Raw genomic sequence first — 17,653 nt, 5'->3', positions numbered from 1 at the left:
GCTCTCAGCTGTTCAAATTATGATAACTTCTTGAAGGAACAAGGATCATTTTTCTGAACAGGTCGATCATGAACTCACTAAATAAATCCAATCCTGAATTATGATTTAGGTATAATAATGATGAGAAATGTTTCCTGTCAAAACTTGATCATGTTAAATAACGCATTACAATACAGTAATTCAAGTTACAATAGTTTTTTTTTTTGAACAGTGTTTTTAATACTTCTTAACAACTTTCATTCAACTACTTTTTCTGATCAATTTTATTACAGGTAAACGAATGCGCTTCTTTTCATTCACTTGTTCCTAATCAAAAAAAAGTATATCAGTTTTTTTTTTACTTGCAGATATATATTTAACTTTGCAAGTAGAGTTTTTAATCTACTAAAATTTTTGTATTATTGTGTAACTTCTAATAAACTATCAATTTTCCCTTCTTTCCCAAATCTTTCTGTTTCACCATTAAAAAGACTGTCGTACAAACATTAAAAAATAATTTACACGCATAAATAATTATAATAAGCAAAAAAAAAAAAAAAAAAAAAAAAAAATTGAAAAGAATATTAAATGATAGAGTTCAAAATACTGGAAATTATTTTCGAATCGCAGTGTTTCTGGTTAATTTAAAGGAACTTTGAGTTTCGCTTTCAGCTTTCGAATAAAAGGTATTCGCTGTTTTTTTCTATTGATCGTAGAAATAAAATAAAGACAGTTTTGGAAACTTGAAAGCATGAGCTTTTTGATAAAGAAATAAAATTATTTGTCTAAATATCTGTTTTTAATGTAGACAAATACCTTCAGGAAAGAAGTACAAAAAAAAAAAAAAAAAAAAAAAAAGTGATCACTCGAAGATTATTTTGCAATTCCGAAGTGCATATGAAACTCAATCTAAAGGATATTCTAACTTCAAACATTTTAAAGAATAATAAGAACGCGAATTTTCCTATAAATTCACTCTTCTAAACTTGAGAACAATTGAACTTGTTTCTAATGGAATTTATATTCCGATGTTCTGATTTCGAATATCATACAAGTTGTATACCAAGTACATTGCATTCCTTAACAGTTGAAGCTTTCATTCGTAAAATTTTGTTTATCGTTTTTCGCTTGAAATTGCTTTTTCAAACTAGTTTAATAATTAAATTTCGATCAAAAACTGTTTTACGAAGCTTCATCATGGTTGTTCGGCTTTAATATAGGAATATTGTTAATCAAAAAGTGTAATGAAAACTGAGAAATGCAATTAATAATCTTTTAAGTACAAGCTCATTTAAAGATCATTTATTTTTATTGTAGCTTGTATACTTTTTGTGAAAGCTGACTCATATATGGTCCAATAAGCTTTATTGACATGGTTATAATTTAAATTCTGCCCTCATTGAAAAATCGGAAAGAAAAAAATATTTTTAGGATTAAACAATCTCTTACTTTTCTCACAAAAACCCTTCGAACTTCTACATCTGTAAATCCTGCATATTCAGGGCCGGATTCTGTGGTATATTTCCTTTGTCCTCTACTCCTGTATGGGCCAGAATCATGATTTGGTGATTGAACGTAGACCACTGAGAAAAATAATGATTACTTAACAAAAGAAAAATAACAATAATGAAAAACATAGCTCCTAAGTTCCTAAATTTCATATATATTGGTAATAAAATATTTAGTCGTCATAATCGAATGTATTTGCGATTTTTTGTTTACTTACACATTTATTGAAAATTCTAGGCAACGAACAAGATGGCATTTATTTTAATTATATTATTCTTTGTTAAAAATTGTGAAATGTTCAGCATATTATAATAATGAAATAAAGAAATATCGCGTTAAAATTTCTTATTTGGAATGTTTCTTTCTTTCTTTTTTTTTTTTTTTTTTTTGTATTAAAAGATTATGCGTCAAAAATGTAAATTCTTTTCTGCTTCTTATCTAATTTATCACCATTTTAAGATAATTATTCCTAGTTTGTTTGTTTTTTCCTTTTTTTTTATTCTGTTTTGAATTAAAAATAAGATAAAATTTATAAGAAAATTCCATTTTCGAAATATTTGTTTAAGATTACATTTTGTTCCGTAATAATTTTTATGCTCTCTTATTACTTTACTAGATTTCAAAAGCCTAAAACAAAGCATCCTTTTATCTTACATTTATACTATAAATAAATGATTTGACTAATTTTATAAACTTGATCATTTATATATTTTCTTCTAAAAGTCTAATTACAATTTAGTTCTACCAGTTTTTGTCACCTACTGGACATTTGAAGCCTGATTTAAAACATAGAAGGAAAAAATAAAAGGCAGAATATAGTCAGTGGCGTTACAAAGGGCAAAATATGAAGTGGCATAAAATGTAAGTGGTATTGGCGAAGAGTTTATAGACGCCAAGGGTGCCTATGACAAGATAATGCATTAGTTCCTTTATAAATTCAAATATAATGTCAATTACCTTTCTGAAAGCTCTGATGTTTATGGGAGTGGATATGAAGAATTATTAATTCTCCGCGCTATGCCACTGATTATAATTTTTTAATTTAAAAAAAAAATAAAGGTGTTATTCCTGCAAAATTTGATATACCTTTCTTGTACCTGCAACATAGAACATAAATGCATTCCAGAAATTATCAGGATTCCTGAATGGGACCCAACAGAAATTTTTATTTTGCATTTATTCAATTCTATATAATTCCCATTTAAAATTCTCGCACTTTATATTATTCTATTCTTATGAATCAGAAACACATTTTTTACATATAATTTTCAACTTGGAGCCATTAATTAGATTTATTTTTGCATGACAGACTACTATAATACATGGTAACTAATATTATCTAACTAATATTAAGAACAGATTGTTAACAGGACATAACAAAGTAACCATTACAGAAAACATACAAACTCAAATTTCCCATTTTAAATTTTGATATCCTAAATATCATGGGCTATTTCTCGTCACTTTTAACTTATATGGGCAGCGACATGTGCTACATGGAAAAAGTAATCCTATTGAAATACCTGTATAAATTTGTAACACTTATTTTAGAGTCCCCAACATCAGTAATCATGTATCTTATTTTGAAGTTTAAATAATAGATCCTCGTTTCTGTAGGTTTTACTACTCTTAAATACCTCTACAGAAATGTAATTGCAATTTTTTTCGTTACTTTTAATAATTCTAAATAAAAATACATTTTCTGGATAATTTTGATGTATTGTATATCGAATCAAGCTTATAATTTTCATAAACTATATTAGAATTCATTACATTTCAGAATCGATTATGTAAATTTAACAAATTAAATCAATTTAGCATTTGTTTAAAAACTAATGCAATAATCTGTTAATTTTTAGAAACTTCAGTCACGACAAATCGTTACACTAAATTTGAGAGGATTTTTTTTTAGTTTTTCTTCTTCTTATTATTATTATCAGACATTAAAGTCTTTTGGTTGAAATCAATTCTCACAATGTATACACATTTGTGTCTTTTTTTAAGTAATTAGATTTTTTTTAAGGTATTTATTTTCGTTGTCCAGTTTGTAGTTGTTTGATAAGGTTAACATGCGGCTTTTTTTTTTGTTTTGTTTAAATGAATATTCTTGAAGATATATACTAAACTTTTTGACAACAACTAGTTAAGCTGTTTTAAGCAACTATACTAATTCTTACCCTGAGAGTAAGGTAGAAAATGTGAATATCCTGGTGTGTTTGGCGAGCTTTGATAGTGAGGTTGCTGTGGCATTTGGCTACTTCCTGGATAGCCGTATGGTTGCTGCTGAGGATACGGAAGTGGATTAGGAGAATAAGGGTAATTTTGCATATTTCTTTGTTGCTCCTCATCAGTTTGTGGCATTGATTCTCTTTTCTCTTGCTTACCCTTATCATTTGTATTTAGGATAAATGGTCTTCCTAAAGCTGGAGAAGAATTTTTCTACTTTAGATGAAAATGCAGAAACTGGATTAAATGTCAAAAAATCAGTCATGTGCTCAATCAAATCCGTAAATGAATGAAAAAGATTGAGAACTTTCAATTGGGATTGAAAATCCATATTTAAAAGCATTTTTTCCATAGTTCCGATACCAAAATCATATAATGATATTTTTTATGCAACCTGATAATAATTTTTTTTCATGCAACCTGATAATATTTTTTTTTCTTGCAACCTGATAATAATTTTTTTATGCAACTTGATAATAAATTTTTTTCCTGCAACCTGATAATTTTTTTTCCTGCAACCTGATAATATATTTTTTTTTCATGCAACCTGATAATGATTTACTTTTCCCATGCAACCTGATAATAATTTTTTTTCAAGCAACCTGATAATAATTTTTTTTTTCATGCAACCTGATAATATTTTTTTTCAAACATCAACCGGGAAAAAAAATTGGACATCATCTCTTATCACGACTGTCAGAAAATTAAACAGATTTTCGGGGAGCTTTAATTCTTTTCTTTTTAATCCCGCATTCTATAAGAAATATTTTTTTATTGAACTAATATGTGTGTTTTTTAATCGTTTCCAACCGACTTCAGATCCCTTCAGTGGGTTGAAGATTTGCATCAATGAATCGATGTAACTATTTTTAATCTATCTTTTCCTTTAGAATTTTTATTTGTTACGATCAATGCTTTTTGTGTATAATTTCATTCTTAGATTATTAAATCTATTCTTGTTTTGTTATGCTGTTAAGTGTTATTCTGTTTCATCGGTCTGCCTTGGTTCTTACATCTTCCTGGGTAATCAGGAACATCAAATGCAAACAAGGCGATTCAATTTTCTCGGAAACATTTTCTGGTACGTTCAGAATTATTTAAATAGAATGCTCTAAGTCATCTAAATGTCTATTTTTTCTGTCTAATCTTTCAATTAATATAGTGAGTAATATTTTACTATGTGTGTATATTTTATATCCTTCTGCCAATAAGCGTGCTGATAATCATAACTTGCCAGAAATCGAGATTCTTAAATTTTTAATGCGACTAAAATTTTTTTAAAAATAGATTATGAACAAGATTGGTATCTAGATGGAGATTATTTTTTAAAAATATGCTTTTATGCCCGAAGAGTAATAGACTGACAAAAGGAAAAAAATCGGAAAAAGAAGAGTGCAGCTCCCAGAGATTCAGAGAGACGAATCATATTAAACGAAATGATGATTGATGGAGTGTTTGTAAATTTACTTATTAATTTAACGAGGTAATTTAATTCTTAATTTTATTTAAAAATTAAGAATGATTAGTAAAGTATTTCATTTTAAGTTTTCGAGTTATTTTTTGATTGCTAGTGAATTTTTAAAATCAAAGAAAAATAAACCTTTATATGAATTTACATTCAGATTAGTACTTTATTTAAAAATCGGAGTATAAAATGCATAAAAACTTTGGTTTTCTTTATATTGAAGTGCCAATTTTCATGTTTAATTTTTTTCTTTTGATTATAGAGCTTAAGTGAGTTTGATACTAGGGCAATCTCTTAGTCTGACTCAAAGATGTAGGACACTGTGTTTTCAAATTCTTTTATTGATTTGACTTGTTAAATGAACATCCCATCTGGAAATTATGCTTTGGACAGAAGGAGCTTACAATTTTAAGGCTGCCATCAGATGAAAGAAAACTGAAAAAAATCACCTGAAGTGAAAACGCATTATGCAAAGTTCTACATTATACTTATTTGGAGACATTTGACTTAAATCATATTACCTCGCAATTTTGTCTCAATATGATAAAACAGAATAGCTCTGATGTTATTAATCTTAAACCCTGTTTATCGGGAGATTCGTATACCATAATTATAAATCCTCTTTTGCGTGGCTTATAAAGTTTCTTTTCCTGTTTTTGTTTTGTTTATTTAAATACTTTAAAAATATATTAGTCCTATTCATCTTGTATCAAGCTATAGTCTTGTAACAGTTTTTCAAACTCAGTAGAGCATATGCCAAAATCTTTATTTTGAGATTTATTTATCTGAATTTAATATATTGAATATTTAATAATTATTATACGGACTGTCCAATGCAATATATTCAATAATATCATCATAAATTTTACTCGCTGGATTTCCCCTTCATTTTGCAATAAAATAGTTAGTGAAACCATACATTAACTACGGTTTTATAAGATTCGATACTACTCAAATTTCCATGCTAATTTAGAGTTATTATTTTGATACAATTAGGGGAGTTTTGCCTGAATTTATTTCAGTGGAAAGATTTGCGCTCATAATAAAAGCTTAATAATACATATGATATGAGATCATAGTTCATATTCGTGTGTATTCGAGCATTCATTTTGCTAACATACAATTTTATGAATAACAGTGAACATTTTGCATTTCATTTGTTTTGCGCCTTTTAATCTTTATAATTTAATACTCCAAATATTATAGAATATATAAATCAATTTTCTCAAATTCACTAAAAGGTGGCATTAGTAGTATATAAACAAAATTTAATTGAATTAGTTCGACTAACTGACAAATAAATCCTGAATATATTTTAAAAACATTTTTCCATCATGCATGCAATATTGTACTCAAATTCAAAACTGAAGAAATAATTGTAAAATTGATTACAAAATTCAGTTTTTACAAACAGGAAATAAAATCGAATTAGTTTAAATTGTGTAAAAATAAGCATCAACTAGTATTTCTACTGAAAGATTTTTTTTTCCATTTAATAATAGTGAGTTTTTATACCTAAAAAACTCACTATTATTAAATGAATACAATTTTGTTGAAATAATAAATTTATTTCTCTTACCTTGGTCATAAGGAAGCGCTGATGGATAACCGGCTGCGACAGGCTGATACTGTGGTGGGGGTGATGGCATCTGTGTTGAGCCCTGATATCCTTGAGTATGAGCTTGTTGTGGTGTTGGAGAATATTGCGGGGGAGGAGCATCTTGTGTCTTTTCTTGTTGCTGAGCAGTATCAGTCTGAGATGATGTTTCTTTTCTTTCTTCTTTTTCTTTCGAAACTTTATCTTCCTTTTTGGCCATTTTGCTATAAGATATCAGCCCATTAAGAAATCACACTAATAAGAAATAATTTAAAGCATAATTGATTAGTAATTAACGGATTGGAAATTCTACGCACATTACATGAACGGAAAATCTAAATGTAATTATCCAAGATGTTGTGCATTTTTAATAATTTAAACAGGAATAATTTGTTTTAAACACCTCGTTGGATTTCTCTATTCAACGATATAGCATGCTTCTTTCACAAAAAGTATGCGAGTTAAAAAAAAAATGATGAAGATATAATCTACCTGAGATGTTGTAACATAATCGATTATTTTTAGATTAATTCGTCTAGCTTAATATTAATTAAAAAATTTACGAAAAAAAAAACGAAATAAAATTAAGAAAACGTCCGGGCACGCAAAGAAAAAAAAATGTGTAATATTGTTGCGACTCGCATATATCTAAATGTAATAATTAAACATCGAAAAGAATTGTTGTAAAATATAGTTAAAATTTGAATTTTAATGTGATATTAAATGGTTTTCGTGTAATTATATTCTCCGAGATTAATGAGGAAAAACATTAAAATTTCGATTAATTTTTAATTGAAGTTAGTCTTTATTTTAGATTGTACCTTATACTATAAAGAAGTAATATCTGGGAAATTTGGTAATTCTTGATTCTACTATCTACTTTATAGAATAATTTTTACAGATTTTTTTATATCATATTCGAAGTATGCAAGGAAATACAAGAAATATAATCTCAAGGAATTCGAATTTGAGATTTTGTCAAATCTCCACTTGTGAAATCTCCATGTTCCAAATCCAGGCAATTTTCAAAAATCGCCAACAACAGTCTTGCGCCGTGTTTTGCGAAATGTTCAAAAGCGAGGGAGCAGATGTCCAATCATAGCGCATAATAAAGGCGAAAGATAATAGGTTTGCCAATCTAGAGAAAACGTTATCGCATCTTGGCGAAGAATGGGGGTTAAACTCCGGTTCAACCTTACGTTTGTCTGTCTGTCCATCTTTGAACACGATAAATCAAAAATGCTTTGAGTCAGACGAATGGAATTTGATTTATGGATTTTACCCTAGATATATATTAAATTTTGTACGAAATCCATTCACAGGATGTATATCTGCCTGGCTGACCAAGTACTGAGCACGATAATTACGAAACGAAAAGATCCAGATAGATAAAATTTTGTATCAAATTTGGAATCAAATCTGCCGAAACCTTTGTAATTCTGTATTTTGTCATGCATGTGACATAATTCAAAATCGCATTAACTAAAGTAAATTAAATTTGATATTTGATCTTGTGCATAGAATTGTTGTTCTATATCAGTTGGTCGTTTCTATCTTTCTGGGGAAAAAAGTGCTGAAAATACACAGGAATTAATCTGTAAATATAACACGTTAGCTTCAGTAAAAACTTTGGATTTACGTCAAAGATTAATCTTTCTAAATTATTGTCTGCTAATTGCATACAGCTAATACTGAAGTACCGGTTTTCTTTACTATACTACAAAGTACATTACTTATGTTTATTTATTTACTTTATATTTTATATATTTTATTTATTTACTTTTACAGCCCCCAAACGATTTTCAAATTTTTCCAAAAACGCGAAGCTCTATTATACATGAAAGGATTTCGCTAAAATAGTTGCATTTCCGGGTTTATTTGGCGTTTTTCCGATTAAGCAGTAATTTACGTAAAAATAAACAAGTGCTGAAATTAAAATGAATTAACTTATAATTAAATGCTGAAGAATTAAAATATTATATCTTTATTAGAAATTTAAGAATGCACAAAATTTCAGAATTTTGGCACTTTAGAAAATAATGAAGAGCCGAGTTCAAATTTTCATCTTTATGAGCATAAAAAAAAAAAAAAAGTAAATGTGCATAAATAAACATATAATAGTTTGGAAATGGAATTCTGAAATTCTACTTACTTAATTAATTGTTTTATTTCAATACTTTCCACATAATTTTTTAATAACCTTTAAGATTACAGTAGATATTTTTTAACGAATTTTGTTTACTATTTACCATTTTGTTTTGATTTAGGAAATCAGTGGCGTTGCATTTCAGTTTCAAAGCTGCTTTTATCAGTCTTACTTGTTTTATTATAAAAAATTATATATTCGGCGTTTTAGAACTCTAATTTAACATTATAATATTTATTGGTATGCATTCTTTATATAAATTTTATAGCATAAAATTCTTTGTACACCCATAATTGTTATTGCAATTTTAACAGTTTAATCAAACAGTAATTCCTACAATAAAAAATAAAAAAAAAACTACTAAAAAATGTTTATAAATCGCAGATTTAAAATTCCTTCTCTCAACTTTTAAGAGCTGATTTTTTCCAATTTCTTTTTTTTTTCTTTCTTTTTTTTTGTTGTTGGTATAATTAATATTGTTAATTAGAGTTCCTTATACATAACTTACGTATATTACATTTTCCTTAGATTTTTCTATTTCATTTTTTTTTTAAATTTGAAATTTTAAGTGTGCAAAATAAAATCTAAAACATTTTCATACTATGATGATCGAATATCCAATATTATTTTAGGGAGGGTTTTATTTTTAATAATTATTTACTATTTTCTTTTGCAAAACAACAAAATCCAATGCAATTTACCCGGAAAATACTCAAATTATATAATCACTGGGTTTAAGAGCTTCAGATTGAACAAGATCTTTTTTTTTTTTTTTTTTTTTTTCCAGGAGATCAAAAGTCCCAGGATGCAGTTATGCTTAATCGAGATGCAATCATCATTTTCTAACTATCAACTCGCTAATGGCAATAGAGTCCTAAAAGTGTGTCATTTTCTAAAATTAAGCAACATGCACGCATAGCAAAACAAGTGCAACAAAATTAAGAATAAAATTGACGAAAATGCGCACAGACCTTACAAATTTGAAACATAAGCATATGTTAAATGTGGAACTTTCTTTCATGGGTTCTTCTACTTGCAAATCGATTTTATCTGCATGACGCATTCGTACAGAATTCCCCACACTCATTAATCGTGAACAAAATCATTTATGTGCAGCACTTTCTCAAAATATTTTCTGGAAAATCTATTTTATGGTATATTTGCTTTGATTAAAGTTACAGTGTTTTGTATTTTCATTTGATTATTTTAGTTATAATAATTTGTTTACATTAATAAAACTTGAAATTTTATCATTATGCTGTTTAAATGGCAATAAGTTTTCTTTGCTTTCGCTGATATTTAAAATTAAATATTTTAATTTCCCAATTCCTGGGCAGTATATCAAGCATGATGTTGTACTATAATCTGAAAAATCTAGTAATCAACCAATTCGTAGTGTTACAGACTGCTTAGAATATAATAAATAATTTTAGAAAAAAAAATCATAGTTTTTAAACATGATGTTTATATAGGAGAATACTATCTATAAATTATATCATGCGACAAATATAATACAAAAATGCTTAAAATTTACCAAATTTGCAGGCAGGTGCACACTTGAAAAAAGTTTTTCAAAATATTAGTATTAGGTATTTTAATCAAAAAAGTAAGTGAATTTCTGAGATTTTTCCTCAATAACTTCGGTGCATATTATAGTGGGAAAAACATTTTTACACCTGTTTAAAATTCAATGATATATTACCTGTAAGACCAATCTTATTTCCATAAATTTTTTTTCTAGTTTTAAGAAATTTTTGAAAATATTTTTAGGTATATTTTGTAACAATACTTTTAGTTATTGGATTTTTCCCTCTTACATTAGAACGATATTAAATAAATGTTTTTTATACATGTCATCGCTGCTGTGTTATTAAAAGGAAACTATAAAAAAGAAGGGAAAGAAAGGTACTAATCAAGTCTAAAACATTATCATTTTGCAATGTGTCAGCCATTTCCTTTATTTATTTTCGAAAGTATCTGTATCTCAGAATGCGCAATTCATAGTTCACCCCTCCCGATTGCATAACTACATCCAACTTTTGGCTATCGGTCACTTTGAGAACAATGTATGAAAGTTAACTAATGTTTGACAACGGATTCTAAAACCTTCCGCGTTTTGTGCATGCGTAAGGATGAGTTTAATTCATCGAAATAAAGGTGAGAGGAAAGATGAAAGGAGGGGATGTTTACATCTATACTTATAATAAAGCTCAATGTGTGTGTGTGTGTGTGTGTTGGCGCTCTACAGGCCAGACCATTCAACCTACAGCTACCAAATTTAGTACGTGTATACCTTGGAGGCCGGGAATGTGCACCTCGGGGTTATTTTTTCGAATTTTTAATTAGAATTTTATTTATTTAAAAATTAAGCGAAATTTTGGCGTGTTTCTGCTATAACTTCCGAAAATATTACCACACAAAAAAGATTAAAATAAAGTTCAAGTTCAAGTTAAAGATAAAAAATTTATCTTTTAAATGATACCAATATTTTAATCTTAAAATTAAATATATATTTTTAATTAATTTTTAAACAAATATTTTAACTTTTCCAACAGTTTTTTTCGTACAAAATAAAAATAAAATTTTAAATTTCACTTAAGAATTTCATAAATCAATCACTTAAACTGACTGATTTATGAAAATTTTAATATCACTATTCAATAAAAAAAAAAAAAAATTTAGATTTTCCATCGATCGTTTCAAAGAAAATACGCCAATCAACGCGCAGGTTTCTCAAGATTAATTGGCCTAAGATTATGAAAATGTTCAGTTTTTCTAAATTTTTAACATTCAAAGTTTCATAAATCAGTCTTAGTTGATCGTGGAAAATAGAAACATTCATTCATTTATTTAAAATTTGGTGTGTCCAGAATATTTCTCAGAATATGATGCCTTACTGCATTAAATTTAGACTTCATAATTTTTGAAATATATTTATAGGTCGAAACAAAATATTATTATTGATTTCATTTCAATCCTTTTGAAAACAAAACTAAAAACTGAATTTTATGCTGAATCTGAGAAATTTTTGTTGAATTATTCTTTGAGATATTACATAAATTATGAAAAATATTTTGTAGGTCACATAAGATATAAATACCGAGCGATTCTGTTTGCAGTACTCATATTCAATAATAATAATAAATAAATAAATAAATAACAATAAAAATGATAAATAAAATAAAACGCTTGGTTTCATTAAAAAATATCTTTACATTAATTGCAATTTCAGCATTTCCACTTTAAATTAAAGTTGAAATTTTACCAGAAATGATCACAAATTAGGAAAATATACATAGAAAATTGAACGAAACGATCTAAACAACAGTATAAGTTTGGTATGACTATCAAAATTCGAAGATTAAAAATGTTTTGTTTGAGAAGAAGATATTAAAAGACAAGTTATTTGAAATATTTAATTGAAAATTGTAGCGAGCGGAACCGGCTGGTTGCCAAAGGCGGCTAGTTTAACAATAAAATAAACTCGAATTACTCGCAGACTGACTTCAAATAACGCAGTCAGAACACAAGGACACAAGGAAAAATTTTGGAGCGCCATCTCCGATTGACAAAATCTTTCTGCATGACGAAGGAGGGTTTCAACATGAGTGAGGAACTGGTCTTGAAAGAGGCTGGCGGCAGGGAGCGGCGTCATTTATAGTACTTGCTGGATCTGTCTCTCAACCAATGGGAAGCTTCCGTCTGTCAGCGAGGTCGTCTTGGAACGGCCGCAGTCAGAAACGACAGATATTCACATAAACGTGGGAAAAAAATAGAACAAAAAAAGTATCTAATAGGTTCAAAATCAAGGTCAAAGAATAATGAAGTCCGAAAATGCGCTCATCTTTCCGCGTCACTCTGAGATAGAATCGTCGTAAAGTAGTCGTTTCAGAATACTGAAATGAACAGTGGAAAAGATAACATTCCTAGCAAAGATAAGAGTGGATTTTTTTTTAATTGCAAAATTAGAGATGAAAGCTGGGTCAAAGGAGATTATGTAAAAAAAAGTATGTTCTAATAAATTTTTTTCAAATGAAATTAATGATGAAATATAAATAAATACGTTCTAATAATAAAGATGTTTTAACATATATTTATTCAACAGTGCTTTAATGTAACGGTTTATATTTTTGCGATGCAAATCTGGATTTTATTTTTAATGTATATTTTTGGCTACAAGCTGGTTCCCCGGAGATATTGATCTATAAAATCATAATTTTCAGTGCATATCTGCATAAAATGAAATAAATATGGAATATGATATTTTCAAAATAATAATAATAAGCACATGAAAATGTTTTCCGTGACCTTTTAAAATAGCTATATTATTAATTCAATTATTCTGTATTATTTAAGGCAATATATAAATCACCCCTCTCTAATTAAAGCCTAATAGATAATCTGTAAATTGTTTATTTCTAAGCTTACATATTTGATAAGGACAATGGTCGAAATGTAGTAAATATTATATTTTATGTGACTTGAGTCAATAAACGTTCTGATGAATTGCGAACTTTAAATTTTTATACAGACTCTTGGTCCGATAATAGAAGAATATTTAATAAAATATTCTTGACACATTAAAATTTAAATAAAAAAAATCTTCTGCCCTTTTTCGAAAAAAATTGATTGAATTATAAAATTTGGAATATCACTATTTTACAAAAACTTAGATCACTCCGTTGATCTTCTGAAAGAAAATATGACAATCAGTGTCCGGAAGTTGTTCAGTTAGGAGGAGTGAGTGCCCAAGACTTTTTGGTCTAAAATAATGAAATTGTTGATTGTCCTGAATTCGAAGTTTCACAAGTCGATGAGATTTAATTGCAGAAGATTGAAGCGGGGTTTTAAAATTTATTTTATATTTTTAAGAATATTTTACCGATTCATTGGATCAAATGACTTCATAAAATTTTCAGAAGTACATTTAATAACTGAAACAAAATAAAATGGCATTATTACGTCATTTAAATCTTTTTGAAAGCAAAACTGAAAATTGAATTTTATTATGAATTAGAAATGTTTTTATTAACTAAATTTCCTGTGATATTATATAAAATATAAAAAAGATATTCTGTAGTACACATGAGACTCCAGTGCTGAACACTCTCTTTACTGTACTCCTTAAAAAAAAAAAAAAAACACGTTTGAATTCAATAGAAAAGTTTTGTGTCAGTTGAAGTTTAATCCCTTTCGTTTAATATTAAATTTACGATTTAAGGTAAAATTAGGGAAATGTATAGCATAGAACAAAGAACATAGAAATGCATAGCAATAAATAGAACAGGTAAGGTTTCTAATATATTACTGGCACCAAAATAACTTTTTATTAAAAGCTTCATAAAAATTGGTTACAAGTACATTTCATATCCTGTTTTGTTATTTCGGCTTGTTTTCAATACGCTACTTAATTTACATTAGCGTTGCTACGAGCAAATAACTAAGCTTTATACTGATCCGGTTCGAATCAGTTAATTTGAGATCACACAAGAAAATTGGAAAATACCCAGATATATCGGGTCCAAAAAATAATTTTGAACACTAAACATGTTATGATGTTTAACAATTATGTGTTACATAACTACCAAATGTGAAGATTAAAAATATTTTGTTGAAGAAGCCTTTAAGACAAAGTTACATAGAATATTTAATTTAAATTTTAGCGTTTATTAATCCCGGCTAACCAGCTAATTACTAAAAGCGTTGAAAAGAAATAAGATTGCAACATTGCGAAAATTAGAATATCAGCTCGTTTATTATTCCCAACAAACCAACTGATGGTAAAAGAAAAAACTCTGAGCTCATTTTTGAATTTTATAAAAACAAAAGGATTTTTGGTCCGCATTATTTAATTTTTTTCAAACTGCATTATTATTTATTTCAAGTTTGAAATCCATGAAAAGGAAGGAGATGTCTGCGAACTGTAATTCTGTGGTGCAAATTTACCGGAAATCAGGCAGACTAATTTTTTCCAAAAAGTCCCCCTCTTTTCCTAGTTTTGACCAGACGATGAAACCCCGGTCAGCGCTTAGGGGAAGGGGGAGGGGGGGGAAACTGAGGGAGTCCACGTGTTCTTCCACACCCTCGATTTTCTGTCGTCGCTTGGGGTTTTATGACATTTCCGTACGAATCGTAAAACTGTCAATCAATGGTCTCGTTTACAAGGTTGTTGTATTACTGATAAGGATCAGTTTTAGAAGAGTACAACATTTTAAACGTTATCTAAAAGTGTCAAATTTGGCAAAAGTTAACATGATGTTTAACGCAATTTTGAATACTTAATGACATGTTCTTTAATACAATTTCATGCGTTTTAATACAATCTGAATACTTTCAACTTAGTCTTTTTTGAAAGATGAATGGCTTTCCAATGAATTTTTTTAAATAATAATAAAAATCAATGACGAATGATATTTTTTCTCATATAAATACTGTATTCACTTCGAAACAATGATTCTTCTAAATTGTAGATGGTAAATGCATTACTTTCCATAAATATAACGATTTGCATTAAATGAAAGGGTGTTGATTACATTAGTTTGTGCTTTATTTCGTCTTGATTCTTTTGTTTAATTCAATAAGTTCGAACATTGAAATATATATTATTTAAATATAAGCACTTAAAGTTGTTTCTCAAGTTTAAAGTACAAATAAATGAGGTTAGTGATATTGGAATGATTTGTAAGGAGGGAAAAGTTGCAAAATCAATTCTTGAAATGCCATAAGTAGTGAGAAAAGCTTTCAATTACGGATGATAAGTTTCCATTCTACATCAGGGTGTAATATATATATATATATATTCCAGGGGAGAAGCTCATTACAAATGTAAACATTTCTGTTTATCATCGTAGATTTAATTTCAATGTTGTTGCATTTTTTTTTTTTTTAAATCTGTACTCTGATAAAGTATTTATTCATTTTATAACTTTTCATTTTGTATATGAAATATTGTAAGTACACAGTGCATAAAATAAACAGATTACTAAAACAGAAGTTTATTTATATTTTGCTAAATGATCATTTGTATCTGCGAAAATTTGTAGATGTTAGCTGAATTCAAATTTAATTTTTTTTAGATGCACTATTTATGAAAGCATAACTTAAATCTATTGCTGAAAAATGAAACAGAATTAAAAAAAAAATGATTTCTACATTAATGTTTGTAGTATATATTCTTCAGAAACTTTAATTTTTTTAAAGATCGTTCTTATATGTAAAATAAGTCATTAACTATCGTGATGAATGAAGTTCTGGTAATACACTCTTCAACATCATACTTTTATATTCATCTATAGTTTTATCATAAATTTTTACTGATTAACTATGCTTTTTTTTTTTCCATCTTTCAAACAATGTAATTATTTCCAATTTCTAAAGAATTCAGGGTCGTTTAAAATCTTCTAAGGGCCCTGAATTAATGAAAATCTCGAAGACCCTTTTCTCCTCCAATTTTTTTTTTTATCGATTTTGATTTAATTTTTATTCAGAAATTTTAAGTAGCAAATTTTGAAAAACTGCACTTACAAGTCCCTTTCTAAAAAGTCCATTTCAGTATTTCACTTTAAAAAAAAAGTTCACAGTTAAAATGTAAAATTAATTTTAAGCAAAATATTAAAAACAAAAGACAACTTTCTTTAATACACTCTAAATAATACTGTAAAAGGAGGGAAGATTTTTTTTTAACTAAAAAGCTCCAAATTTTTTAGAATTATAAAATAGCATAATGAATAACTTGTAAATTGTAATTAGGAATATTACTAGAATAAAGTTTCGAAATTAATTTAATGAATATTTGATTTTGACTTGAATAAACATTAAATGAAGTATAAAACTTAACTTTCTAAAATTACTAAGAATTTTCAAGAACTGTGAGGCTCCTTGGCAATTGAAAACTTTGTCTACTTAATAATCCTGCCCTTCTTCCCTCCTTGATTAAAATTATTTAAATAATCTCTTATGACTGTTGGCATTTCAGCTCCTGTATTGTAGATTCAAATCTCTTGGGAATTTAATTATATTTATTAGAAATGGCTTTATGGGCACGTTTAGATATGCCCATTGATACGGACTCACAATGAGCCCATAGTTTGCAGAAGTCCAACTGAGATCAATTTGAGATTTCTAAGAGCAAATGAATTTAGAACATTAGTTTCTTTATTAAAAGAAATAAAGTTAGACTTTTGTTATTGCTTTGGAGCAGAAACTCTTGCTGTAATATTAAAGAAGATTTTAAAGAGATGTTTTATTTCCTCATAATTATATGAGTGAACATCCATTTTTAATTCTGTAATTTACTTTTAACTATAATATATAAAACGATTAAATCTTCAGTATATTTTCGTTATAGAAATTTGTAGTCGTGTTATTAAAGGGAAATGAATAATTTTTTATTAATATATTGTTAAATACAAAAAATTGCATTATAATACTTTTGTAACAGCTATAATCTTTTTTTTTCTCAAAATAGGCTAAAACTTTGGTGATTTTGTATTAAATTTGAAGGAATATTTAGCAGAAAGTTAATTAGATAATCCACAAAAAATAATTTAAATTATTTCTTAGATCACATTTATATTTTAAAATTACTGTCAAATTAACCTCTCACAAGGAATGTTCAAAATACTTAAAGTATAAAAATATTCCTACCATTATTTAGCATTAATTTATTATGAAATTCATATATTACTAATGTTAAATATCATTTACGTAAAGAAAATCTTCTCATTTTCTC

General features: G+C 27.5%; 1 protein-coding gene across 1 annotated transcript; it reads right to left on the bottom strand.

Moving 5' to 3' along the window:
* Positions 1-240: 240 nt before the first annotated feature.
* On the bottom strand, positions 241-6,996 carry LOC129968290 (putative uncharacterized protein DDB_G0291608). The gene is made up of 4 exons (XM_056082145.1): positions 6,759-6,996; positions 3,666-3,911; positions 1,429-1,562; positions 241-306 (listed from the first exon to the last, which is right to left on the bottom strand). Exons 1-4 carry the CDS (start codon positions 6,994-6,996, stop codon positions 241-243), a joined length of 684 nt encoding a protein of 227 aa, XP_055938120.1.
* Positions 6,997-17,653: the final 10,657 nt, after the last annotated feature.

The sequence above is a fragment of the Argiope bruennichi genome, chromosome 5 (assembly GCF_947563725.1).
Source record: "Argiope bruennichi chromosome 5, qqArgBrue1.1, whole genome shotgun sequence".
NCBI lineage: Eukaryota > Metazoa > Arthropoda > Arachnida > Araneae > Araneidae > Argiope > Argiope bruennichi.
This window is presented reverse-complemented; position numbering and strand designations above follow the sequence as displayed.

Bases quoted from the DNA above. Each gene is read 5' to 3' on its own strand.
- LOC129968290 (XM_056082145.1), bottom strand. From the start codon at position 6,996: ATGGCCAAAAAGGAAGATAAAGTTTCGAAAGAAAAAGAAGAAAGAAAA. The intron at 3,912-6,758 runs GTAAGAGAAATA...ATTCTTCTCCAG, and splicing joins AGCGCTTCCTTATGACCAAG to CTTTAGGAAGACCATTTATC. The intron at 307-1,428 runs GTAAGAGATTGT...TTTTTTGATTAG, and splicing joins GAAGGGTTTTTGTGAGAAAA to GAACAAGTGAATGAAAAGAA.